Here is a 25,318-nt window from a genome sequence, read left to right on the forward strand (position 1 = left end):
TTAGCTCTGCGCAGCCTTTGGAGCTGGCTTCTTTGCGATCACAAGTCCTTCATCTTCTGACTCGTCCTCGTCCTCATCGTCGCAGTAATACCTGGACTCATCCTCTTCAGATGGCCGGGGCGAGGCGATGTGGTGGGCTTTGACCGTTTCTCCAGTGCGGAGGATTGAAGGTATCTGGGTCGAGTCATCCGAATCTTTATCCTTCGACTGCGGGGACGAACCATCGCCAGAAAGAGACGAAGCACCAGAAACGACAGATGGGATGCTGGGGTGAGAGGCGCTCTGAGACATGCCGCTGGTGAAGTCGTCGGCGGAGGAAGAGGAGATCGTTGCAGCGGAAGGAATAGAAGTAGTGAGCCCGCTGCTAGCGGGGTCCACAGCATACCCAGGATCAGGAGGGGGGTTTATTGACGGCAAGTGAAGGGAATCGGTTGAGTACATGGCACTTTCAATCCCGGGCGCTAGAGTATTTTCTGCGCTCGGCTCGATGTCGCTCTTTCTGCGACGCAGGAGTGCCTCCTTGGTGAGATGAAAAGATTCTGCCGAAGACTTGCAGGTAAGTTGCTGGGATCGATTGCGCCGATGCACTACAGATGCCATTGCTGGAGTATGGGAACGGGTCGGGGATTCAGCGTGCCATAAGCCGGTCGACCGCATATGACCAACAGCCGAAGCATTGCTCAATGCAAGACTGGGCTCAGAGCGACGATCTCCATCCAGAGAGGCGGAGTCCCCTGAGGGAGAGGTGCGCCGGCTGCGACTACTAAGAGCGCCTCGTGACGAACGTCTATGCGCGCCACTAAAGAGGCTCCCTAAGCTGGTGGTACCCAGAGCTTCGATGATCGAGGGTGCGCCCGTTCGGTGTCGATAGGTCGGAGTTGCATCCATATTAGATTGCGTCACCGTCTTGGTAGACTCGGCGGTAGACATGGAGGACTTGGCTCGTCGGGGAGGACCTGGTCGAGGTGTCACGGTTGAGGTAAGAGCAGGCTTACTCTCGGGAGCCAGTCCAGCATCGAAGTAAGATCTCCAAGAGGACTCTTCTTCCACTGGACTGGCTGTGACGCTCTGAGCGAGAGGATGTTCTCCTTGGCCACCAAATCTGGAAGTCCGGAAAATTTCCTCATCGCCCCGTAAGCTTGACCGGCGACTCTCGCGCGAGGTTTTCCCAAAGGTGCTCGGGCTCGAGGTCGAGGACAAGTTCTCCGACGAGGGATTTGAAGTGCGCTTGCGAGGCTCCTTGTCTTTGGATGAACGACCGGTAAACCATTTCGCCACATTCGATCGCACACGCTGAATGAATGGCACCTTGCTAACAGCACTCGTGACTTCCTCGTTCGAAACCTCAATCCGCTTGCCCTCGCAATGGTAGCCAGGATCGGTCTCTTCCACCCACGCGCGGGGGTTGGGCAGACCGTACAAGGTCCAGGGGTGATGTTTGATCTCCTTTAAGGTGATTCGCTTCACCGGATCCTTGGTCAAGAGTCGCCGAAGAAGATCGTACAATGTATCGTCAATTTCTTCGTACACAAGCTGGTCGCTATCACGGCAGTTATTTTGGTTGGCGTTGGCGCTCAACGATTCGTCTTTGACAGGCACAAGGCGCTTGCGTGGGATGAAGACCTCTTTCTTCACGATAGTCTGGAACATACTGTATTCGTCATCCGAGACAAATGGAAGACGGCCAAAGATCATTCCATACAAGGTGACTCCCAAAGACCAAACGTCAATGGCGCCAGTAATTTTGGGGACAGATCCGATAGTATCCACAAAGTCATCACCGGTGTAACACAGTTCAGGGGCATAGAAGGCTGGGGTGCCAACTGTCTTGGAAAGCTCACGGGCGTCATCCAGCTCCGCGGCATCAGTCTCGCCCACTTGCTCTTGCTCTTGCTCTTCCTCTTCATCACGCATTGGCCGTCCAAGGTAAGAGACACCGAAATCGGATATCTTGACGCGATGGCTGCTCGTCACCAGAAGATTGGCCGGCTTGATATCGCGGTGAATGATGCCTTGGTAGTGAAGATAGTCCAGTCCAAGAACAGAATCTCGGAATGCGCTGCGTGCTTCATTGATAGTCAAACAGGGAACATAAGACATATCATCCCCATCAGCAGACCACTCTGGCTCAGATGGAGCGTAGCCGAAACTGCTGGACGCCGTGCTAAAGCGCCGCTCGAAAGGATAGTCTGAATAGGCACCGTACATACTACCCTCGACCGCAGCAAGTGACTCATGGGTGGAGGATTGACTGAGGGAGTTTTGGTCATCCGTTACTGCGACGGAACGAGTGGATGCCCGCCTCATTGTGAGCCCAATGTCTCCGTCATCTTCCTCGTCCGAGGACTCGGCACCATGTTCCAAACTCCACGCGGGTATAGGTCCCTGCTGTGCATCGGCGGCCTGCGCTTCAACTCGTTCTCGTGCCCGTTCCCGTTGTCGACGAAGGTGCTGAGCCGTCCGAATGAACTGGTGACTCTCTTCCAGAAATGCAGGAGTATCAGGGATACCGGCCATCTCACGATCGAGCCGTAGCTTATCAACGTGGACAATCTCGCGGAGACCCTTTCTCCGCCAGACAATTTCCCCATTCTCGACGTACTCCAAGACAATATAGACTTTTTGCCGGTTGGGGTCGTCAATAACCTCCAGTAGACTGACCACGTTGGGATGCCGAGCCTTCTTCAGGATAGCGACTTCTTTCTTAACCTTGTCCTCCGGGTTTCCCAACTTGCCAAGCCGGCGGCGTTTGGAGTACCGTTGAACAATCTTGATGGCAACTTTCTGCTTTGTTGTGACGTGGCGGCCCAGCTTCACTTTGCCGTGCTCCCCACGGCCAAGCTCCTCGAGAATCTCGTATTGGTTAATGAGTTTGTTTCCAGTGACCAGGTCGCGGTCCACCTCGGCAGTGTGTGTTTCCTTTGGTGGTTGCAGGTGTGTTGGGTGGAGGTAAGGACTTCCGATCCACCCCTCTTCATCGGAACCGACTGGTGGAGTTGTGCGAGGGCTCCTCATCGAGAACAGGCCTGGACTAGAGATGGGAGTGTTCCCCGCAGTGCGAGCGGCACGAGCAGCTCGGGCTGGAGGGAATCGAGTTGCTGATTCGGGCTGAGATGGGTAAGAGCTGCGCGACCGTAGGTGTGGTGGCTGGTAGGTCGGATGGATCTGAGACTGGAGGGAGGCATAGGATTGATCGGGGTAGACAGGGTAGTCGGGTGCGGTATCTGAATGTCGAGAGGCCCTTCGGGGGCTGCGGCCAATGCTGCCATGCTCGGATCGAGCATCCACCACATAGTCTTCGTTGAGGGCTTGAAGGGAGCTCGAGGAAGAGCGGGTCGACGGTGCTCGTGAATAGACGTGAGGAAAAGCCTGGCGGAGGGTGGCTTGCGCCTCAGAGATTTCTATTGGGATGGTCGGTTTAGAAGGAGCCTGTTTGGTCGTGGTTCGGGCTTCAACCTTGTCGTTGGATGCAGACGATGTCTGAGACGTTTCATCGGCCTGGATGGGATCCCGCTTGGGGTCTCCCAAGACTTGCCCATTACGAGTCACCAACTGGTCCCGTTCTCTTGGACCAGTTAACGATGACCCGCGATCCACCATTTTCATCCCTGAGATATTATATGTATTTTTTGATGGTTTAGGTGTGCGGGCCGGCTGTGCCAGGATTGGCGATGAGCATTCTCTGTCACTTTTGGTCCCTTTTGGCTTTGGAGATAATTTCAACGGGAGCTGACAAGAAGCTCAGAAGGGATACACGAGTGAACCGGCATTACTTTAGGTATAAGGCGTTGGGGACTCGAGGAGAGACAGGGGGGTTCGTGGGACCGTGTACCGGACAGCGGCCAGCGGGGAGAGGAAGGGAGCGATCGAGGCGATCCTAGTAGACCTGCTACTGCACGAGGGACTCGGGCGCTCCCACACACACGTGGGAGATTCGGGAGTCGATTGGAAACGGACAACCCAGACGATGCTAGAGGGACTCGGCGTTAGCGTCGGAGGCCTGGCTCGAGAGGGGGAATTGCCGCGAGATCGCAGAACGCACAATTCGGAGAAGGAATGTCGACGAGGAACCAAAGAAAGAATGCTGAGGGAGAAGAGAGAAAAAGGAGAGCTGTAGTCAGGGTCGCAAAGTTGGAGGGGAAGGGAAAGAGGAAAGGGAGGTTGGGTCCCGGTGGGTAATAGGGCAGAGCGAAGATCGGATGCCAAGGCAAGTCGAAATGCCAATGACGCCGCACCGCTTTCCCCCAAGAAACAACACTTTTTTTTCTTCAAGGGCCGATCACCGATTCGGGGGCTAATTTGGGGTCAAAGTCCCAGGTACCTCCATCTGATACAGCAATACGAAGCGGGTTCAGTATGTACAGCCAGAAACTTACCGGTGGTGGGGCAGGAATTCTTCGGCCGACACTCCGGGTGGTCCGTGAGTCGACTTTACATCCTGACGCCGGATGCTGATACATTTAGATTCTACGAGAGCATGGTGGACCACGCGAGCATACGAGAACCCCGTTGGATTGGGTTCCATTCGTGAACGGTCGAGTGGCGCATTCGCCGCCAAGCACCCTGCAATGGCCTCACCTGGGTTCGCGCGTGGGAGGCGAACCCCGAATGCCTCTGTCGAGGGGATTCCATGGTGCCGTCTCCGTTGACCCAATACGTTCAGCAGCCACTTTTGACCTTCCCAGTTCAAAACTCGCGGTTGTGAAAGTTGAAGCCCAGAGCCCAGACACGGTGTCGACATCATACTCGCTTCTGTGGCTGAGTCTTCACCGCGACGTTCCCGATCACGGCCCACGGTAGCCGGTCCGTTTTTCTGTCTGGCTTTCGACATGACGACGCTTATTCTATCGACGATTCGGTTCTTTTCACCATGGATGACCCGTGCAAATGCCCCTTTGGTCGACCGACATCCATCTCACGGCCTTGACGATTTCGTCGCCCCGTCAGACCAAGGCCTGTTCTCCGCGCGCACCAGCCTACCAGGCCGAGCCGGGGACCAATCGCGCGCATTCCCCAGCTTTTCCAGCGGGACGGCGATGAGTTCAGCTTGGTCAAGTCGCAACTAACTTCTGGTAGCCACCCGAGCTGCCGGGAAAGGTTGAAAGTCTGTCCTGCCCAGCTGCCCAGCTATCCCAAGCCCGGCCCGTGGACAGCACCACCTGGGGATGCAGTTTTGCCTTTTGATGGGCTGAGGTTGACCGTACCAGCGTTTCGCTCGGATGCGGGCGGCGAGCCAGGGGTGATCTGGATGCACGCGGAGCCATAGGGGGGGGGGTTCGTTTATCGTGTAGAGCAATGAGTGTGATAAGAAAATGAGTAGGGAGTAGACATGCCGAGTGGGATATCATCTCATACCATCGAGTTTACCGGGAGGCGCCCTGCAAGGTGCACCTGGGGGAATGCCCGAGCGCAGAATACTGTATGGAGAATACGGAGGATCGACTGGCTGACGCGTCCGTGCACGAGAAGCGAGGCCGGATCGAACGATTCTTACGTCATGCAAGGGTCTGGGCCCCTGCCTAACTAGGTAAGTAGGTAACTATAGTTAACGAGTTATTTAGCGAGCTTTCCTGCGTATGAATGGCGGTACAGTTAGTACAATTAAATCCTGCTCAGATCTTCTCTCCCTCTCCCTCTCCCTCTCCCTCTCTCTCAGCCCATGGATGCACCTGGCCCGTTGCGACCAAGGCTCACCCCATCCTCCAAGCACCGCGAATTCCGGCCAAACCGAAGGTTGAGCGCACAGCTCAACTCTGATGCCCCCCGATCTACCCTGGCGGAGTTCGTGGTTTTGCTTCCATTAATACAGCGGCCTACGTACCTCGTCTGGGTATCACTAGGATGCACAACAGGTCTGTACACATTCTTGAACTTCGTAGTGGCGGATCTACCCATGGTGGCCCACCGGAACAAAGAGAAATATACTCCGAGCGCTGCAGAGCCCAATACGCCCCTGAAACGGTGCCCGATGGCGGGGAGTTGCAGACTAGATGGTATCGTAGGATCATCGCCAAGGTCTCGGAATCACTGACTGGAGAGACGACCTATGGCCGGGCTCCAACTCTGTCGTCCGCGTCGACTCCGAACACGCCCTCCCCAGAATCACCAGTCATCGCAACCCACGGAGCACTGATGCAAATCGCTCGACGATGTTCTTTAGCGCCTCGACCACCGCGCTAGTTGACGATTCCGCCCCAAATCGCGTCGGTAACCCCGCAATCATACTGATGAATGTGGAGATCGGGCGTGGTGTCCAGCATAGACTCTCGCCCGGCAACGGAGAATGACCGTTTCCCAAATGCGCGACGCAGGCCCAAGGCCTCACGCATTCTCATTCTCATTGGGCGCTGCGTGCGAATACGGGCCCCTCGGCCTCCGCGCCCGTCGAGTCTCCGGATCATCGTCAACGCTGGCTCAATCATCTCGTTCTTTTCACTTCGGGTTCATCTTATTTCGCTACCATCCCTTCCCCGCCCGGTACGTTGCCAAATTGTCGAAATTCCCGCAGTTGAACTTCCTCCTGCCTCGGAGCTCCCTTTTACTGGTGCGATCTTTCTGTTCGCCCCAATGTCCCAGGCCCGGAGCGCCTCGTGCATAACAGAGCGATCAATGCACGCGCGTGTTCCTCCCGCAGCGAATCGCTCCCCCGTCCGGGCATTGCTCGTGTGTATGTAATGGCAATGTAGCGCCCGGGGATCTGCACTTTCGGCCTCACTCTCGTTGGTCCGTCTGCTGGGTGACACAAGCGGCGAGCGCCTTGCACACAACCCAGTCTACTGGGGCGAGCCACATCCTGCTCTCTTAATACTCTGTGCTAACGTCCCTCGCGGCCGATTCACAATGTGGCAGGGTGCACCGTGCTGCAGGCACGGTGGCACGGTGGCACTGCGGATCCAGGAGGGTGGACGGAGAGTCGCAGAAGCGAGAGAGAAAAAGGAAGTTAGCGGGAGTTTGGAATAAGAAGCTAACGAGGTGGACTCGAGACGTGTGCATTATCCGGATTGGGATGCCTCCTCATTCTAGAGTCGGGTGTGCCGAAAAGAGGATTTGATCTTGGTGTCTGCCAAACCTAGTCCTGGCTTGGATGCACCCGACACGGAATAACGCGAACATGGAAAGGAATATATTGGCCATTCAACGTCTATATGCCCAGCGAAGGTATAGCGGCCATGGCCAGTCTACGCAACAGGGGGCCAGAAACTGTCGTAACCTCGAAATCCCATCGTCCTTCCCTTCGAGCAACGGACGCTTCGAGCCGTTGAGGGAATGGAGCCTCAAAATAAGCCGAAAAGAAAACCAGATACTCCCAGACAATAATAGTCTTGATATTCAGTGAACCAGGGTCGACAATAGGATTATTCTCCGCAAGCTCATTGGGGCAAATGCATATTCCTGGTCTACACTTAGCTCCCAGAGCTCACTGTGAAGCCACCCCGTTTGCAATGCGCTTGTTCATACTCCATTCGTCGGCCGAAACAGTGAAACTGCCAATCTCGCTCGGGTTTTCCCCCCGCTCTCATTCGTGTCCTGGTTCTTGTGGCTGGTTTCTGACCTGGCTCCAACGAGATGCAGGCGTTAGCTCACACCGAAGCAATTCTAATGCAACCTACCGTAAAAGCTAGATTGCATGACTGCACTATACTTCGCAACATGCTATGGTCAACTAATCCTGGTGAATACTATGGGATTGATTCGGCCTTCAACGATAATCAGGACCGATTGGCGGAGGGTAGGTGGTCTGATAGAATCCACTGGGATCTCAGCTACGTAGGAGATAGCAAGAACTCTGTACGAATCGAGTTCAGTTCTCACTGACCAGAGCACGGTCTGAGCACCTGCATCACAGCGGCAGTCTGGACTGGAGATGAGACTATTTTGTAGAAGTGCATATCATCCCGGCCTGGCGGGTCAATATCTACGTGAACTATTCCACGCACTCGGCCGGACGGCGTATGGATTCCTCTATATCGATGGAAGGTCTCTTTACCTTCCCAATCACGCCTTTTGCTCCGGAATCGTATGGTAGAGCCTGGCTCTTTTTTTTACCTGCAATAAGCAGATATCATGAATCGCTTGCGCCAATTGGAGCTAGGGACGTCAGCTCAGAAGACTGAGCCCCCCCCCTGACTCTCTGCTCTACGTATGCCATTGTTAGCACACCACCACAGTTGGGTTGGCCAGGGCAAATGGGGGTAAACCTCGGATTTGACATACATGGCCAGCTCGGTCGCGCTTTCTTGGGATGGACAATTTGGCACATTGGCACACGACAAAAGATACGACGCAGCGCATGGCTTGGAACGGCGCACTTAACAACTCCATTCAAAACGACTGGCCTGTTGTGAAAGTGTGGCATCACAATGCATAGACTGCGCTTGAGGTAATTTGAACGCTCACTAGATGACCCTTGAAAGACAGGGGATAGAGGGTATCGCATGCGCCTTGGCTCGGACTGGCACCGCCCATGTAGCAATACATGTGTACCAGATCCCCGAAAAGCTCACGACAGGCCATGGGCCCTGTCCGGAACGTGCATGTTGATCCGTCAAGGCCAGTTGGAATGGGAATTCCGGCGTGATTATAATCCCATCTATGCTGCGAACTGGGTACACAGATCATTGAGGCCGATTCCAATTGTCTCTTCGAGGTGAGCGCGCCATGGAACATAGGATGTCGGAGAAGTTTGGGGCTCGCGCGGGGGTTGGCGTGCCAACCCGCCAGTGTTCGTCCACGGTTCACAGCGAGTCTGAGCGTAGACCTAGTAGAAACGCGGGCTGCTTTGGAAGGTAGTTTCGGAAATCGATTAGTGTTACTAGCACGATGTAGGTTGTTGCCCTCTACGTTGAGCGCAATTGGCCTGCCTAATCACTCAGGCATCCGACATCTCAATGACATCACCCTTCTCCTGGCTGGGTTGAACATGTAAAGAATGCAATTCCAATGGATGGACTATGATTAGAGTTTCAATTACCCATGCTCTCGTGGCTCGAAAGCTCTCTCGCGACTACTTGTCAGGCCCAGAAGTTGCTAACTGAAAGGCTGATCATATGAGTGTCTGTAAATTTCCCAGCAAGTTCTCGCAATATTCTGTGGTATTTCAGTTGTAGACTATACTCGAGCGCTGTGCCAGTCCAACACAATCCAACAGAGCATGGAGAACAGAGTGCTGGGCGTCTAACAAGTCCTTGCGAATTGTGTCAAACATATCCAGAATGGAATCATTGCGACATTTTGTAGTTGGAAATCCACGCATTATTATTGCCTGTGTAGACCACATCCGTTTTAGGGCTGATTTGTTGCCGTTTGTGAGTCGTCGGGTAGATGCTAGCACTTCGAACCACTCCCTTCCAGCGAAAAGCTGAACACAGCTACAAAAGTATAGCAGTTGTCGTCTTCTCCTCTTTCTCTTCTTCAACAATTAGGGTTGCGATCCAATTAGATCAAGTCTTTCTTCGCCTAGTCCATGCATCGAACTATTCCCTACCATGTGGGTTGCTTCTATAGATTTACCCCCACTGTTCCCACAGAGCCCCCTCCCTTTTGTTGTCGGCCAAGAATGATTCATCCTCGCGATGGTCTATTTGCACTAGTTAAATTCGCATCACTAACGCATATATACTACTTTAATTCAGATTCTCAATGATTCCCGAGTGCCCCACCCCACCCATATGGGAGAGTAATATTGAGAGTCCAATGAATTCCATCCCGTTCAGGCAGGTGAGCAATTGTATTCGACGCTACAAGTTTAGGTCCACGGGTACTTCCGCCATTCCTGAATGATGATAGCTTGCGAGGCTACCCCCTCTACAGGTATAGCCATCCCTCGGTTGGCGTCCGTTGATTGGTTCCATAGAACGTTGAAGGCTCCGTCTGATCATTGCAGCCGAGCGCCCGAAGACTTTGGCCCCTCAATTCAGCTGTGGCTGCTACCACTAGTGAAACAATGGATTGCCACTTTGCCGTGCCTCGAACTCAAAAATCCTTTTGACAGGGATGCTGAGACACCCGACGAGTAAGTCGCGCAGTCTTGCCGTTCCAGATCGTTCCAAGCTTCCGTTCCGCGGTATCATTTAATATCCGTTAGCCTTATCTCAGCCATTGCGCTCGCCAACAGAAACCGGCGTGGTAAGAACGGAGCCACCCACAATCAAGATGCGGATCCTGGCAATGGAGTTTCCAAGATTGTAGGATCCGATCGGGTTTGGAGCCCCAGTGTGAAGCGTGGAGCCACATGGGCTGGCCCCTGCCCCAGGCCCACCGTTCGAGATACTGGTTAATCTAAGCAGGCCACCGGCATGAGCATACCCTACCACCCCTCACGCTCTTTTCCCCCTTCTCTTCCTCCTCCTCTGTCTGTCTTTTCTATCTCGATTGGGAGCGTGCCTCTCGCCTTTGGCGCAAATCATGCCCACTATGGCAGAGGAAGCCATCCGCTCGATCTCGGCTCTCGCCACGCAACTCGGAAACCAGATTTCCGTACAAATGCTCAATTACCTCAGCACCACCCAGGACTTGCCCGATGGCTTTCACGATCTCTCCCATACCTTCCTCGATACCTGTCGCACTCTGTGGGCCATTGAAGCCGGACTGACCGAGTTGGCCGCCGCCAACCGCGCTCTACCGGCGGTCATTCTCGACGAGGTGGAAAAGAAATTCATTACCGCATACCGCGACTTCCAGCATCTTGAGAAGGCCATCTCAAAGCTCATTCAGTTTGAGCACCGTGGGACGCTGGGAAAGCTTCAGCGAGGATTGCATCGCCCCGGTCAAGAACTCGGCCGCATTCGCGAGTCGCTGAAGAAGACCACCGAAACGCTCCAGATCAGCGTCATGGCCTTCCATTGGACTCTCGGAGAAGCACGACCAGAGGAATCGGTGGGCATTGGATACGCTAGTTTGGCTGCCGCGCTCGAACGCATAGCCAAAGGCCGGTCGGTGATGGGCGTCAACAAGGCTCAGTCTCTTGAACAGGTCAGGACGGCGCCATCAATTCAAAAGCAGCCGTCCATTTCCGTGCAGTCGGCTTCGCCGGCGCCCTCCGTGCCTCCAAAGGAGTCATCCAGTCTTCTCGGTACGCCGAGATATGTTCCGTCCGAGAATCACAGCCAAAGCAACCATACTCGTATCCCGGACAACATCTCAGATACCATGTCCTCCACCCTCTCCCTGAACTCCTTTCTTCTCTCTCAATCCGACCGCGAGATTGACACACCACCCTCCATTGAACATGCATCGCAACACCGCCGACAGAACAGGAGAAGCTCGGAAGCGTTGGGCCCGGAATTTCGCAACCATACGGATCGCGAGATAGGGCTAGCCGGAAAGCCCACTCTACCGACGGCTGACCCGCAGCTCCGTATGGTCAACCGGACCAATTCCGGTGTTCGTCCAAGTATTAAAAGCACACTCCCATCCGCCATTCGGGGGCAGAATCACACCATAGTCGAACAGCTATTGAATAGTGGGGTGTCGCCGGACAAGGGAGAGGACTTCCACCCGCTCAACGAGACTGTGAGCCAACGCGATATTGAGGGGATGCGGCTGTTGCTAGCCTTCGGTGCGAATCCCAACATCCCAGATTCACCGGGCAAAACGCCGCTCCTTCTAGCCGTAGAGGAGTCATTCGTGGATGGAGCGACGTTGTTGCTGAAACACGGCGCGGACGCGAACTACCGAGCTAAGCCAGAGCTTGAGTCGCCCCTGAGCTGGTCCATTGCCAACGGCAAAATCAATCTGACACAATCACTGCTTGCCCATGGCGGTAACCCGAATGACGAGACGCGCAATGGCAGCACGGTGCTGATTCGGGTAATCCGCAAGCGGGCGCCGGAGCAGCTCACCAAGATCCTGCTGGAAGCTGGCAGTGACCCCAACCGCAAAGACAACCAAGGCAAGACTGCGCTGTGCGAGGCGGTCCAAAGCGATCAACCGGCCGCTGTGGCGACCTTGTTGGACCACGGCGCGAATCCAAACTTGCCAGGCCCCGAACATGCCCTCTGGTCTGCTGTCTACCGCCCAGACTGTTTGCGCGTCCTGCTTGCGCGCGGCGCTGATATCCGAAAAACTCCTGGCATCATGGAGCAGGCGACGAGTATCAACAGTCTTGAAGCCGTGCGTATCCTGCTCGAGGCGGGCATCGACCCCAATTGCAAGAAAGACGGAACATATACGCCGCTGTGCTCGGCCATTCGCGATGACCGCGCCGATATTGTCGATTTGCTACTGGCTCACGGCGCTGATCCGAACTTGATGGCATCCGAGTACCCGGCCTGGAAGTGCATCACTCACGACCGCCTGCATTTTCTCCCAGACTTGGTGGCTGCCGGCGCTGACCTCCACCGCCCGCCAGGAATCACAGAGATGGCCGTGCAGGTGAATCGCCCGGAGGGTCTGCGGTGGCTGGTGGAGAAAGGGGGCGCTAACCCGAATGACCGCAATTCCCATGGCCACACGGCACTGACTACGGCCATCCGGGAGCAGCGTTTGGAGCTGGTGACTTGGTTGCTGGCCCATGGCGCGGATCCCAATCTGCGCGGCCAGGACTGGCCCGTATATATGGCAGCTCAGTCGCCGGCCTTGTTGGAGCTACTTCTGCCCTCCATCACTGATCTAGCCGGTCACAAGGGGGTGATGGAGAAGGCCGTACAGGCAAACCAACTGGAGAGTATAAAGCTACTGCTGGCAGCCGGCGCCAATGTCGAGTGGAAGAACGGTGGCGTGTTCTCACCCCTGACGACGGCGCTGCGTGAGCGCCACTCGGATATTGTGCGTTTCCTTCTAAATGAAGGGGGTGCCGACCCCAACGCCCCCGGAGAGCATCTGCCCATTGTGAAGGCAATCCGCCGATGCGACGACGGTGACTTTTCTATGATCGAGCTGCTCCTCGACAAGGGGGCCGACCCGAACAAAACCTATCGCGGCTGGAGCGCCATCATGCAGGCCATTGAGGATCGCGACCTCCGGCTGCTGCGCCTTTTAATTGAGAAAGGCGGACGCGTCGATCTCGCTCAGAGGGACGAGGAGACGGGCAGGTCAATCCTGGACATGGCCGATGCCGCAGGCTGGTCAGAGGGGACCCAGCTTCTTCGAGAGAATGCTCTCGCAAGTGACTGATGTCTTTGAATAATACACGATCTTTCAATCTTCTATGGAATGGATGCTGGTAGCGTCGCGTCCGGCTGATTGGGATGTGTTCAGCGATTCAGCCTTCCTCCCGACCCCGAAGGAATGCTATTATGTATTTTCCGCGGGCTTGAACACGACTGTCTCTGTTATTTAATCGAAGAATAATGAATGTACCCTATATTAGAGAAGTTTCACGGTTCCTTTCTCGTTCTCTCGTTCGTTTGTTGCATAGTCCAGGTCTGTGCCCGTCTCACGCCATACGGTTAGGGTTACGTTCTCGCTCCGTCGAAAGGGAGAATTGGCGGTGCATGTGGCGTCTGCTGTATGTACTTCCATTTTAGCTTGATCATTGCCTTGATCAGTATGCCGAACATGACCAAGGCTTTTTCCTCACAGAGCATAGGATCTTCTACGAAGCGAGACCAACATGTAGTTAGGCAATACTGGCAAGGTACTTCTATAGGTCATGTACCCTGCTCCCACGGTTGCCCAGTACTTTACATGGAACGGAAATTATTTTATGTAAGTGTATAGCAGCCTCTTTGACATGACGCTAATATTTATTAATTTAACTCACCTGTATTTGGCCCCACGGCGGTCAAATTCTCCTCAGCGTATTCGTCCAGCGGTCTTGTTGTCCTCGGTTACGCGCAATGCGACCGCCACATTCGGCCCCGTTGCCGGCGCAACTGTGTTGATCTCACGACGATCTGGCTCTCGGCACTCCATTTACCGTCGGGTTTGCCTATGGCGGGCCTCTGGCCACGAGAAACAAAGGACGGAAATCTGGACAAATAGAGTCGGGTCAATTTGATTGGTTCCATCGGAATGGTCGTGGAGGCTCGGCCCCGATCGGCCGTGTTTACGCTGGAGAAGCTGTAGCTCCCGGATGATGCCATCCACCACTGTGTACACCTCTGTATCTTCTCCCTCACATCGCCTGCACCTTTGCATTACCAACTCAAATCCTGCCAAACTAGCTTGTGCTGGCAATGTCTACTGTTGCTCTGCAATAGACACCTCTTTCTTCTCCTGTCAACCGCGTGGCGCCATGCTCGCCGATCCTGGAATGCATTGTCGCCCTTGATCAGAGTGTCTCAGATAGCGATCGCAAATGCGCGCCATGGAAAACCACCGCCGTCACCGTCGAAAGCGCAATCCCCTTTCCCTGTCGGTGATTCTCCTAGCCTTGCTCGATCCTGCTGCGGCCGTCATCCCATACACGCCCTCCTACGCCTTCCTCTCTGCGGAACACAATGATTCTCTCGCATACCTCATCCAGCCCAGCAGCACCACTGCGGGCAATATTGAATTCCTCTCCCTGAACATCTCGTCCAGCATCGACACCAGCAATCCATCCTTCCACACGTTGCTCGCAGAAACCCCGTTTCAGAGTACGAGCGAGGGCTCGGCCTTCCTGCCCGCTATTGATGACCATGGAGCAATCACCGTCTATGTCGGAGATTGTCACAATTCATCCGCACAGCCGGTATTATGGCGCTTCCAGCCAGACAACAGCAGCTATACCGGCAACGGCTCCTGGAGCCAGGTCTCTGTAGGTTTAGGCCAGGGCGACACAAGACCCAACTACCTGGCAGCGGGGTTCACATTCGCTCCCAGCAAGACCAGTCAGAGCTCCATGTACACCTTTGGTGGCATGTGTCCGTTCGAGAACACGACAAACCAGACATGGGTCTCCGCCGCAAACTACTCCCAATCCATGGTCATGCTGAGTCCAGCCACCGGCCAGAGCACCAAATATGATGCTGTCACGACTGGAAACCGCGCGCCGCCTGTCGCAGAGGCTGGGATGGCAATTGTCCCGCTGTCAGCCACCTTCCCAAAGACCGAAACGCAGCAGAACTTTCTTTTGATCGGAGGACATACTCGTCAGGCCTTCCTCAACATGTCCCAACTTGCCGTGTTTTCGGTACCGCAGGAAAGTTGGAGCTTTGTCACCGTGAATTCCGAAGGAATACCGAGGACTGAGCTTGCTGTTCGACAACAACCGCCCGTGGAGCCTCGCTCGGGTCATGCTGCTGTTCTTTCTGAAGATGGCACGAAGGTGTTCGTTATTGGAGGCTGGGTGGGAGACACTTCGGTTCCTGCCGATCCTCAACTTGCGATCTTAGAGCTTGGAGAAGAGTATGGTGGTACTGGTGAGTGGACGTGGACAGCTGCATCATCAGAAGGAGCTGGAATCGCCGACGGAACCGGCCTGTTCGGCCATTCGGCGGTAATGCTGCCAGGTGGTGTGCTGATGATCGCTGGAGGATACACTATCCCCAAGCAATCTTCCAAGCGGTCCGCCTCCTCGGCCACGCACAACTCCAAAGTCTACCTCTACAATTCCACTTCAAGCAGTTGGGTTACTTCTTACACCAACCCTTCGAGTCTTTCGTCCCCGGCATCTCGATCGCATGAGGGTGGCCTTTCTACGGGCCAGAAAGCCGGATTGGGGGTCGGAATCGGTCTGGGACTACCTCTCGCCATACTAATCCTATTTTGTGCATGGAAATACTATCGACGTCGCACAGTCCGAGGCAAAAGAGACTCGCAACTCCGTGAATTGGCCCTGGGCGCTGAGCGCTCTCACTTCTGGGGTCGAGATGAACCCTACCAAGCGAGTAGCATCCGCAGCTCCCAGATGAGCGAGAAACAAGATACAGCCCTCACATACCCCTGGGCAGGAAGCCGAAGCCACACGACACGGCCTTCATGGAAAGAACAAGGCGATGCCTCGGCAGAAAGAGCAGGTTTGCTCATGGATTCCCACAGCCCAGGGAAGAATAGTCGACCAGAGAGCCGGGCCGAGGGCCGACCTCATAGTCAAACGAGACCCTACCGACCCTCAGGGCACACTGACTGGCGCCGCAGCGATACCCCCAGTAGTGAAATCCACCCCATCGACGAACGCGAGGAGGACGAGGAAATCCTCCGAGAACGTCTAATGGCAACGATTCCCACCGAGAGAAACCCTCAGGTCCCCGAACCAGAGGATCCATTCACAGACACCCCATTTGGTACGCCGCGAAGTACTATCTTTGGCGTCGGTCTAGGTCCTTTCTACAGTCGACGAAAGGACATTGGGGCTGTTGAAGGAGATGGCCGCGTCTCTCCTACCAGGAGTGATCGAACCTCCACAAACCTCTCAGATGCCTCCAGCTTCTCCTTCTCTTCCAAACGCACCGGTCATGTCTCCCAGGCACGCGCTGTCTTGGTCGATCGGCCCTTGAGCTGGGCGAGCCACGGCCGTCAATCATTTGAGCAGCTTGCTTTGAGACCAACACGCAGCAGGGAGACGACACACAGCAATGTGGATGCAAACGGTGCACCTTCAGAGAAATCATTCTCAACCGATTCCTATTCAACTGCACACACTACGATTTCTGAGCGCGCCGCAGAAAACACCTCTCTACTCTTTGACGCAGATACTACTATCACCCCAATCACTCCCACAGAGTCATCACCCTCCAAACTCCCGCGTGAGTCGAAGCCCACAACGTCCGAATGGATGCTTCAGACCGTCCGCCGAGCTCTTACTCTTACCCGGCGCAGCACAGCCGCCCAGGAAGACCCCGACATAGCTCCGCTCGCCTCCGGCATCGACCGTCGAAGTACCGTCATTGGAGCTGGGCCCAATCCAGCTGGGAGCGGTGCCAACACCCCCCGTCGAGCCGTCAGCGCATCCGCTGAGTTGTTCCGCCGGAAACAAGGCGCCAGGGATTGGAACGCGAAGAAGAGATTGTCCGATAATACCTTCAGTGCAGCCCGATCCACACGCGACGACCTCTTCATAGGGGCCCCAGGCTACCTTGGCGACGACGATACCTTTGACGACGATGACTGGGATGTAGAAGATGCCGCCGAAGGCCGCCGTGTGCAAATGACCTACACCGTCCCACGAGAGAAGCTGCGCGTCGTGAATGCTACGGCAGGAGATATGGACAACATTTCCGAGCGCTCTACCAGCCGGAATTTCAGCGCACCGATAGGTCCGCGCCGTGTCAGTAGCAGCTAGTCTGCGCATCGCCCTTTTTTTTCACTTCCTTCCTGTACTTCTGATACTGTTCTTTTGCCAACGCGCGATGTTATCCACGACGGATTGATTAAGGGGAAGATTGTACACACAAGATACTGATTTACGTTGTCACGGCCATGGCACGATCCTTCTAGCAGGCGCACATATTTTTGGATTGATTGACTTGGCTTGATTTGTTTGTTCCTGTGGTTTTGTGCTTAGCTTGATATCCATGAGGTGTTGATGCCTCGCCCTCGACTGCGCAAGCATGGAGTGGATGTCTGTCCTGTTGTTTTTGACGAGCCCTATCTGTCTAGCGTCGGAGACCGGACTAGCCGATGGGGCGGGTGCGTGGAGTGAACGGACTGGCGCTTGTCTAGATAAATTGATACGGCAGTACAAATGGATCTCCTGATTTTGCTTTCACTTTTCGATTTACATTGGGGGGTTATTTCCGAGGTACCTACCTACCGATGATGCGGTCTAGGGTGGATGCGTAGAGTGTCTAGTAGAGAACTGAGTCTCATGGAATCATGGCTCATGCATTTCATTCACAATTTTGTATCTGGCGCACTTCACATCATCGCAAGGATTTATAGATACCCCAGCAGAGTGGACTGGTGCAACAAATCCAAGTCAAGATCACAAGGGTGGGCAATTCAAACAACGATATCTATAGAATATTTCCTCGTCCCCCCGAAATAGACCACGGCTACTTTTTATCTCGACGCCCAAGCCGTTAGTGTTGCTTAGGAGGAGGGGGCGCCGTTGGTAGCCGGCTTGGTGGGCAGCGTCTTGGGCAGCGGCGGGAGCAGGTTCTTCGCGCTCTCGCGCGCATACTGGGCCATCAGGGCATCCATGATGACGAGCGAGGACATGGCCTCCACAATGGGGACAGCGCGGGGAACGACGCAAGGATCATGACGACCCTTGGCCTCGAGCACACCCTCCTCCAGACCGTAGGTGGCGGTAGTCTGGGCCTGGCCGATGGTGGCCGGGGGCTTGAACGCGACGCGGAAGTAGATGGAGGCGCCGTTCGAGATGCCGCCTTGAATACCGCCGGAGTTGTTGGTCTTGGTGGTGAGACGCTGCGTGCCGTCTTCAGAAGCTGAGGCGATGAAGGGATCGTTGTGGATGGACCCGGCAACCTCGCAGCCGCCGAAGCCAGAGCCGATTTCGAAGCCCTTGGTGGCGGGGATGCTGAGCATGGCATGGCCGAGCTTGGCCTCCAACTTATCGAAGCACGGCTCGCCCAGGCCGACTGGCACATTGCGGATCACACAGGTGACTGTGCCACCGATGCTGTCGTGGTTGTCGCGGAACTTCTCGACCACCTTGGTCATGCGCGCGGAGGCCTCCTGATCCGGGCAGCGAATCGGGGCGAAGCTGTCCACTGTTGGGCGGTCGATGGTCTCCAGCAGCTTCAGGTATTCAGGGTTGGTTGAGGCGGTAGGGTGTTCGGGTGTGGGTGGGAAGAGGTACTCGTTGCCGACAGAGGAAACGAAGGCGACGATCTCGACGTTGTGCGACAGTTGGAGATACTTCTCGGCGATGGCGCCGGCGGCGACCCGACCTTGGAGAGTGTTAGCCTAGAGCAGGAAATATCATTCTGAATGTTGGGTCCACCTACCAATGGTCTCACGAGCGCTGCTGCGGCCACCGCCACTGCTAGCCTTGACGCCGTATTTCTCCAGATAGGTAAAGTCGGCATGGCTAGGGCGGGGGTACAGGTCCATTGTGCTACCACCATAGTCCTTCGGCCGTTGATCCTCGTTGCGGACCATCATCCCAATTGGTGTGCCCAGCGTAATCCCAAACTCTGTGCCAGACTGGATCTCGACTCGGTCCTTCTCGTTCCGCGGGGTCGTCAAGGCGCTCTGTCCAGGACGACGGCGGGTCATCTGGGGCTGGATGTCATCCTCGGTGAGTTGCATGCCAGGAGGGCAGCCGTCAACAATGCAGCCGACTGAGCGGCAGTGCGATTCGCCATAGCTAAACAGGAATTAGCAGGCTGGAGTTGCTGCGATATTCGAGGGGCTCACGTACGTGGTGACTCGGAAATGTTCACCCCACGTCGACATGTTTGCTGATGGACTGGACAGTTCAGGGTGTGCAAGTAGGAGCAGGAAAACACCAGGCTTAAGTAGAGAGAAAAGAACAATAATTGGCAGCGCCAGCCACCAAGAAATTCGACTGCAGGCGTGAAATGATGCTCGGCCCAAAAAAGCGGATTGCAGAAAATCGACTCATCGATGTGCTTCCTATCTGGGACTAGCGCGACCGACTATCGGCCGCGGCGTTTTGGCGGCGATCATCATTATTGATCCCGAGTCCATCAATGCAACTCCCTTGCTCCCAATGCTGCGACGATGCTGCTCCACGACGCTCCGTGGCGGTAGTGCGACGCAGAAACTCTGGGCTCGCCATAATTCTTCATATCCCGTCACCCGCTTTGCCGAGCTAGTCTCCCGCCCGGCTTCTGTGCACCAGATCTACCAGTCGCAGTCGACCGACCCTTACGTGAACCTTTCGATCGAGCATTTCCTATTGGAAAACGCCCCAGCCGACTCGAGTATCCTCTTTCTCTACATCAATCGGCCATGTGTGGTCATCGGACGCAACCAGAACCCGTGGCTAGAAACAGACCTTCGCGCGCTCTACAATGACCGTCGACCCAACACCGCCCTGGCCGATGCGGCCGTCTACGTTCGACGCAGATCCGGTGGAGGCGCTGTTTTCCACGATGAAGGAAACCTGAACTACAGCGTCATCTCTCCGCGCACCTCTTTCACGCGGAATAAGCATGCGGGAATGGTGGTTCGCGCGTTGCACGGTATAGGGGCGCGCAACACGAGCGTTAATGAACGACACGATATCGTCATGACACCGACAGAGGAATCACAAAGTGATGCCGACGAACCTCCATTCCGCAAAATCTCCGGGTCTGCATTCAAGCTTACTCGACACAGAGCCCTGCACCACGGCACCTGCTTGCTGGATTCGCCCAACATTCATGATCTGGGCCGGTTCCTGCGCTCCCCGGCGCGAAGCTATATCCAGGCAAAAGGCGTTGAGAGTGTTCGATCACCCGTGGGGAATGTCTCGAGTACATTGGCAGAGTCCTTTTTCTCTATGCAGGGAGTGACGGCGAACGTGGTTGAAGAATTTGCGCAGCTGTATGGGGTTCATTCGGATGCCGTCGTTCGCGCGCGGCGTGCCCATGCCGTCGAACCAGGAATTTTTGCTGGAGAGAGCTGGGTTGTAGGTACGGTTGGAGAGGTGCAAGGCGAACAGGAGCCAGATATTGGGAAGGGGATTGCTGAACTGCAGGTGAGTACTAGAGCTCTTATCCCTGAAGGTATCCAATTCGCTGACAAAGCACATGGTAGTCTTTGGAATGGAAATACACGCAGACGCCGCAGTTTACCTTCTCCACATACCCTATCGAGGAGGATCCTCGTGAACGGCCCCCATTGCCGCCGTCACTTCCTCCCTCGGTAAGATATTAGAATAAACGGATGCCTCTAGGTGAAGACTAACATCACATCTAGACCCGTGTCTTCCTTCGTCTAAAACACGGCGCCATCATCGAGAGCAATGTCTCTATTTCGTCGGATGCGTCCGTCGCCTCCGATCAAGCCAGTCGCATGCATGAAGTTCTAAACGGTCAGCATTTGCATGAGATTTCGATCGAACGCTGGAAAGTGATGTTACAACAGGGCTTGAATGGGACGGATGGAGTGGATGACGCTCTGGTGCAAGAACTGGCCCGATATCTAGGGGCTTTACTAGGGGGCCATTGATGCCCTACCTTGAGCATTGTGTATCAGTTCGTGCATTCAATGTATATACTATTATCATAACCAGCCACCATTTGCTGGCGCATCAAGAATATAGTAACACGATCAATAATCTTCACGCCAGGTAATCTATAACCATTACCTGTCTACATTGGTGCCTCGGATTGAGAACTCTCGTCACCGGCGATTCACAGGCTCACCCAGCTGGATACGAGGATTACTATCGAGAGGCTGTATCTCCAAGTGGCAATTGAGGAAGCTGACACAGTATCGACTCGAAAGCATCCCTCCGCATGACAGCGCCGAATCTAATCGACGGAGTCATTGCCACGTCAGCCTCGACTATGAAAGAACTGCAATAGAATAGCAAACATACCCATGACACTCGATGATCTTCAAAAGCGAGGCGCTCAGCTTTCTGAGCTTGCCTATATCCAAACTATAGATCATGGGTTGTGCGAGAAGGTAAGACCACGCCTGGGTTGGGCTCAATTCATCTTCCTGCACGAGGTCTTTCGATAGGGCGAGCAACCTGTCAAAGATGACGACTGGATCCTGTAACGACGACACTGTATGTTGGTGTTGCGGGCACGAGAAAGCAGTGGTCAAAAGGAGGGCATGGCCATTGGGCTTGTCCTGGTGAGATTCAAGATGGGGTAGACACGGACTTTCGAGCCTGGAGTTTTAGTCAGAAAGTATTGACGATCTTTGGTGATTTGCTGATACTTACGACAACACGAATTCCATGCCCATGTCGGTCAAGTTTGGGTGAGATAGAGGGGAATGGGGCTGTGGATAGAGCAACGGTGGTTGGCTATGACTCTTTGTTGACTCAACGTTGCCATGAAGATTTGGGGCGTAGTCAGATGTGGTATCGCTGTCTGTTAGCTGGCCGAGCAGATGAACGGGCGGAGTGAATCCTTGAGAATCCGTCCCCAGCTCGAGATCACCGAAGTTCAGTGCATCGTCACGGTGGTCGTGGTCGTAGGGTTCAACTGGCTTCATCACTCCCATATCGGTTCCAATGCTAGGACCATTCGCCTCGCCATCGGAATTGGCGAGTTCGTATAATTGGTGCTTGCCCAGAATTCCTTCGAGGCGTTCGACATGGTCGCGGGCCTTTTTCAGTTGACCCAGGAGATCGGCTTCACTAGCACGTAGACGGATGACCTCCTTCTCGAGGCTCTTGAAATAGTCATCTTTTCGCTGCCGATACGTGCTACTAAACTTGAGTCTAGTTCTTGATGGAATGATCAAACAGGCACTGCGTACCGCTGGGCATTTCTCAGTTGTTCTCGCCGCTTGGAGAAAGTTGAACGAGTGTCGCCTGTCAATTTGTCAGCGTATGATGCTCAAGTGGAAGTGAGACGCTGCCCCATTGGGAAACCCATTAGAAGCGTTTTACCTGATTTGGGCTCCTTGGCGGGTCGATGCCCAGGAAGGAAGGTGAATGCTTTCTTCATGCTGAGTTTAAGAGCCGGGCAGGTCGATCGCGGGCTTCTAGTTTCCGAGTAGAGAGTGCCGTGCGAGAAAGGAAAAGGAAGCGGGAGAGAACAAAAGGAGATAGTACTGGTAGAAGCTACCACTAATCATCGTGGAGCCTAGACTCGTGATTCCATCATAAAGTTGGAAGGCTTAGACTGGCCGATCTTTCCGCTCGCAGGACGCTAACTCGAATAACGGACCCTTGTTGACATGATTGTTTTCCCTCTTTAGGTTAGCGTTTAATGGACTCGGAATGGTTAACTCACTAATTGACTAGTAAGCTGGTCAACGCTAGTTCACTGCGGCAGGACATTGTGGATTGTTGAGATGATCATAGTTTCCTAGATCTATCCATGAACTCAATGCAGTTGAGCTCGGGTCCGTCTGAGAAAGAGATATAAAGGGGGAGGAGGCTGCCAACAGAATGATCATATTCTCGACAACCACTTGATTGCCATACCGCAGTTCATTGTGACAGAGACCCTCTCATATCTTCACTTCTTCACGCACCATGTGGTCGACTTTGGCTATTCACGTTTTGTGCACGACGCTCCTCGCTCAGGCTTGTGCTGAAGGTCCTCACCATGCATGGGCTGTGGGCAAAGCAGTCTACCTCCAATCGAATGAGCAACACAACTCTGTGATTTCCATCCCCATTGGAAAGGACGGCAAGCTCCATGGAGGTGTTGTTACTGCTACCGGTGGTGCAGGAGGTGACAGTATCGACGGCTCCACCAATGCGCCTGCTAGTCCAGATGCCCTTTCATCCCAAGGATCGGTGGTAGTGAGCGACGATGTAAGCTGCTACACTTTCACCTCATAGGAGGCTTCCTCCCTCGGACTTAGGAACTGATATCTGACTTGCAGTACCTGTTCGCGGTCAACGCTGGATCCAATTCCTTGAGCATGTTCAAAATCAACCACCATGACGGAACGAGCTTATCGAGAATTGGTGAACCATCCATAGTCCCTGGTGAATTCCCCGTCACCGTTGCAGCCTCCATCAAACGGAACAGAGTATGTGTGGCATATACAGGAGAAAAGGCCGGTGTCTCTTGCGCTTTCTTCTCCCCGAAAGGACTGAGTCCCATGGAAGAAATGCTGGGATTTGAGCTGGGCCAGACCACGCCTCCCCAGGGTCCCACGAATACCGTTGCCCAGGTGTTCTTCGCTGCAAATGATACTCGCCTGATTACCACTGTCAAAGGCGATCCGAACACCAACAAGACAGGCTTCATCTCCGTTCTGCCTTTCAACAATTCGTGCTCCTCCACTTTCGCAAGTCGGGATACTCGCTCTTCTCCATCCGGCACTGCTGTTCTGTTCGGCGGCGTCAATGTCCCCCATACCAATGATCTTTTCCTGACGGACGCCTCGTTTGGAACTGCGCTTCTCACCCTCAATCCAACCACAAACAAAGTGTCTCTGCAGCAGAAGACCGTCATCCCCGGCCAACAAGCAACCTGCTGGGCGGCTTATTCTCGGGCGATACAAAGCTTCTTCGTCACAGATGCGGCCGTCAACCGACTGGTCGAAATCAGCGCTAATGGTTCGAGAATCATTTCAAATATTGACTTGGAAAACGGCGAGCCTGGAAATGTCGATCTTCAAGTTTCCGGTCGCTTTGCCTATGTCCTTGCACCCGGAAATGGCAGCATGCCTGCCGCCATCTCGGTGGTGGACTTCTTTGAGGGTCGGCAGATCCAGAACTTTGCGTTGGACAAGTTGGGCGCCGGCAAACGCGCTCAGGGTCTGGCGATTCTGGAATAGTTTTAGAAGAGGAGGTATACTTAGAGATTTAACACAGCTGGATACTTAGCTAGAAGGATGGCTTTGTTACAATTCGTTAGAGAGAAATGTCGAGGATAAATGCAATGGTTGCAGAAACCGCCCACAGTCAACTACAGACAGGAAGATAGAATACAGAAAGCATGCTATGCTCTAGATCCGTTGGTGCGTGTAGGTAAGGCGGAATTTGTCACCTGCAAGCACCTACCTAGGTAGTTTTGGGGAGCTGTGTGCGTGGTCTTGATTTCAATGCAGGACACCAGTCCAGTTCGCATACTCCAGTGGTAGGAAAAGGGCAACATCAGCTGGCGAATATCAGCTGGCGAATGCAGATACTGTACGGGGAAAACAGCAAAGTCACCTTCAGTATTTATGGAAGACAGTTATCTGTAAAACTTCTAGAGCCACGAGGTGCATTTTGATGCCCTAAATGCAGAGGGTCTTCTGCCAGCAAAGATATTGGTGAGTTGTCCAATTATTTTGGGGATGATAGCAAAGAGAGGCGGAAAAGAACCCCAAACATACTATATCGACACGGAATGCTCGGAGTGCAAAGGGCGTGTGAGCCAAATGGCTCCATAGCCCTGTGCCTCAGCCGACCAAGATACTGGAAGCCTCAGCGGTCCACAACGTAAAGTCTAAGGGAATGAATCAGGACATCTCTCACCTCAGAAATATCAGAGTCACGTATGTCTTGATCGGCAAAGTCATTGCGGTCGATAATTTGAGTTGTGGTACCTAAAACAGAGGAACAGAAAATGCCCCTGCGTCAGCTTTTGCTGGTGAGTAACACCCCGACCTTCACAGGAACGGCCACCGTCATCAGGAGGATTGATACAACAGTGTTAAAAAAAGTATGTTTACTGCACGAGTGCAGGAGGAATGTCCATCGAAATGGCTGTGAGGGCCCTCACCTTGTGATTTTTCAAATATCAAGGACAAACAGGCAAATCTTCATCCGTCAATTTGCAACCAAGGTCAGACCTAGAGAGTCTTCAAGCAGAGGACCGGAAAGCCCCTGCGTCAGCAATTTGCTGGTAAGTGACACCCCAACTCTCACAGGAACGGCCACCATCGCCAGGGGGATTGACATGACGGT

General features: G+C 54.2%; 8 protein-coding genes across 8 annotated transcripts; 5 read left to right on the forward strand and 3 right to left on the reverse strand.

Annotated features, from left to right (window-relative positions):
• Positions 1 to 3,600, reverse strand: N7459_005002 (putative serine/threonine protein kinase; the record flags this gene model as incomplete). The annotated part of the gene is made up of 1 exon (XM_056944186.1): positions 1 to 3,600. The coding sequence occupies one exon, from the start codon at positions 3,598 to 3,600 to the stop codon at positions 1 to 3; it is 3,600 nt and encodes a 1,199-aa protein (XP_056801069.1).
• A 6,804-nt stretch (positions 3,601 to 10,404) lies between these two features.
• On the forward strand, positions 10,405 to 13,113 carry N7459_005003 (ankyrin repeat domain-containing protein; the record flags this gene model as incomplete). The annotated part of the gene is made up of 1 exon (XM_056944187.1): positions 10,405 to 13,113. One exon carries the CDS (start codon positions 10,405 to 10,407, stop codon positions 13,111 to 13,113), a length of 2,709 nt encoding a protein of 902 aa, XP_056801070.1.
• Positions 13,114 to 14,248: 1,135 nt separating this feature from the next.
• Positions 14,249 to 17,146, forward strand: N7459_005004 (uncharacterized protein; the record flags this gene model as incomplete). Its single annotated transcript, XM_056944188.1, has 1 exon — positions 14,249 to 17,146. The coding sequence occupies one exon, from the start codon at positions 14,249 to 14,251 to the stop codon at positions 17,144 to 17,146; it is 2,898 nt and encodes a 965-aa protein (XP_056801071.1).
• A 749-nt stretch (positions 17,147 to 17,895) lies between these two features.
• On the reverse strand, positions 17,896 to 19,227 carry N7459_005005 (bifunctional chorismate synthase/riboflavin reductase [NAD(P)H] ARO2; the record flags this gene model as incomplete). The annotated part of the gene is made up of 3 exons (XM_056944189.1): positions 17,896 to 18,719; positions 18,777 to 19,138; positions 19,193 to 19,227. The coding sequence occupies 3 exons, from the start codon at positions 19,225 to 19,227 to the stop codon at positions 17,896 to 17,898; spliced, it is 1,221 nt and encodes a 406-aa protein (XP_056801072.1).
• Positions 19,228 to 19,504: 277 nt separating this feature from the next.
• Positions 19,505 to 20,949, forward strand: N7459_005006 (putative lipoate--protein ligase; the record flags this gene model as incomplete). Its single annotated transcript, XM_056944190.1, has 3 exons — positions 19,505 to 20,476; positions 20,536 to 20,643; positions 20,698 to 20,949. The coding sequence occupies 3 exons, from the start codon at positions 19,505 to 19,507 to the stop codon at positions 20,947 to 20,949; spliced, it is 1,332 nt and encodes a 443-aa protein (XP_056801073.1).
• Positions 20,950 to 21,166: 217 nt separating this feature from the next.
• Positions 21,167 to 22,409, reverse strand: N7459_005007 (bZIP transcription factor; the record flags this gene model as incomplete). The annotated part of the gene is made up of 5 exons (XM_056944191.1): positions 21,167 to 21,254; positions 21,323 to 21,622; positions 21,677 to 22,165; positions 22,219 to 22,273; positions 22,352 to 22,409. The coding sequence occupies 5 exons, from the start codon at positions 22,407 to 22,409 to the stop codon at positions 21,167 to 21,169; spliced, it is 990 nt and encodes a 329-aa protein (XP_056801074.1).
• A 533-nt stretch (positions 22,410 to 22,942) lies between these two features.
• On the forward strand, positions 22,943 to 23,254 carry N7459_005008 (uncharacterized protein; the record flags this gene model as incomplete). Its single annotated transcript, XM_056944192.1, has 1 exon — positions 22,943 to 23,254. The coding sequence occupies one exon, from the start codon at positions 22,943 to 22,945 to the stop codon at positions 23,252 to 23,254; it is 312 nt and encodes a 103-aa protein (XP_056801075.1).
• A 266-nt stretch (positions 23,255 to 23,520) lies between these two features.
• On the forward strand, positions 23,521 to 24,201 carry N7459_005009 (uncharacterized protein; the record flags this gene model as incomplete). Its single annotated transcript, XM_056944193.1, has 1 exon — positions 23,521 to 24,201. One exon carries the CDS (start codon positions 23,521 to 23,523, stop codon positions 24,199 to 24,201), a length of 681 nt encoding a protein of 226 aa, XP_056801076.1.
• Positions 24,202 to 25,318: the final 1,117 nt, after the last annotated feature.

The sequence above is a fragment of the Penicillium hispanicum genome (assembly GCF_028827665.1).
Source record: "Penicillium hispanicum strain IBT 35686 chromosome Unknown utg000004l_segment0_segment0, whole genome shotgun sequence".
NCBI lineage: Eukaryota > Fungi > Ascomycota > Eurotiomycetes > Eurotiales > Aspergillaceae > Penicillium > Penicillium hispanicum.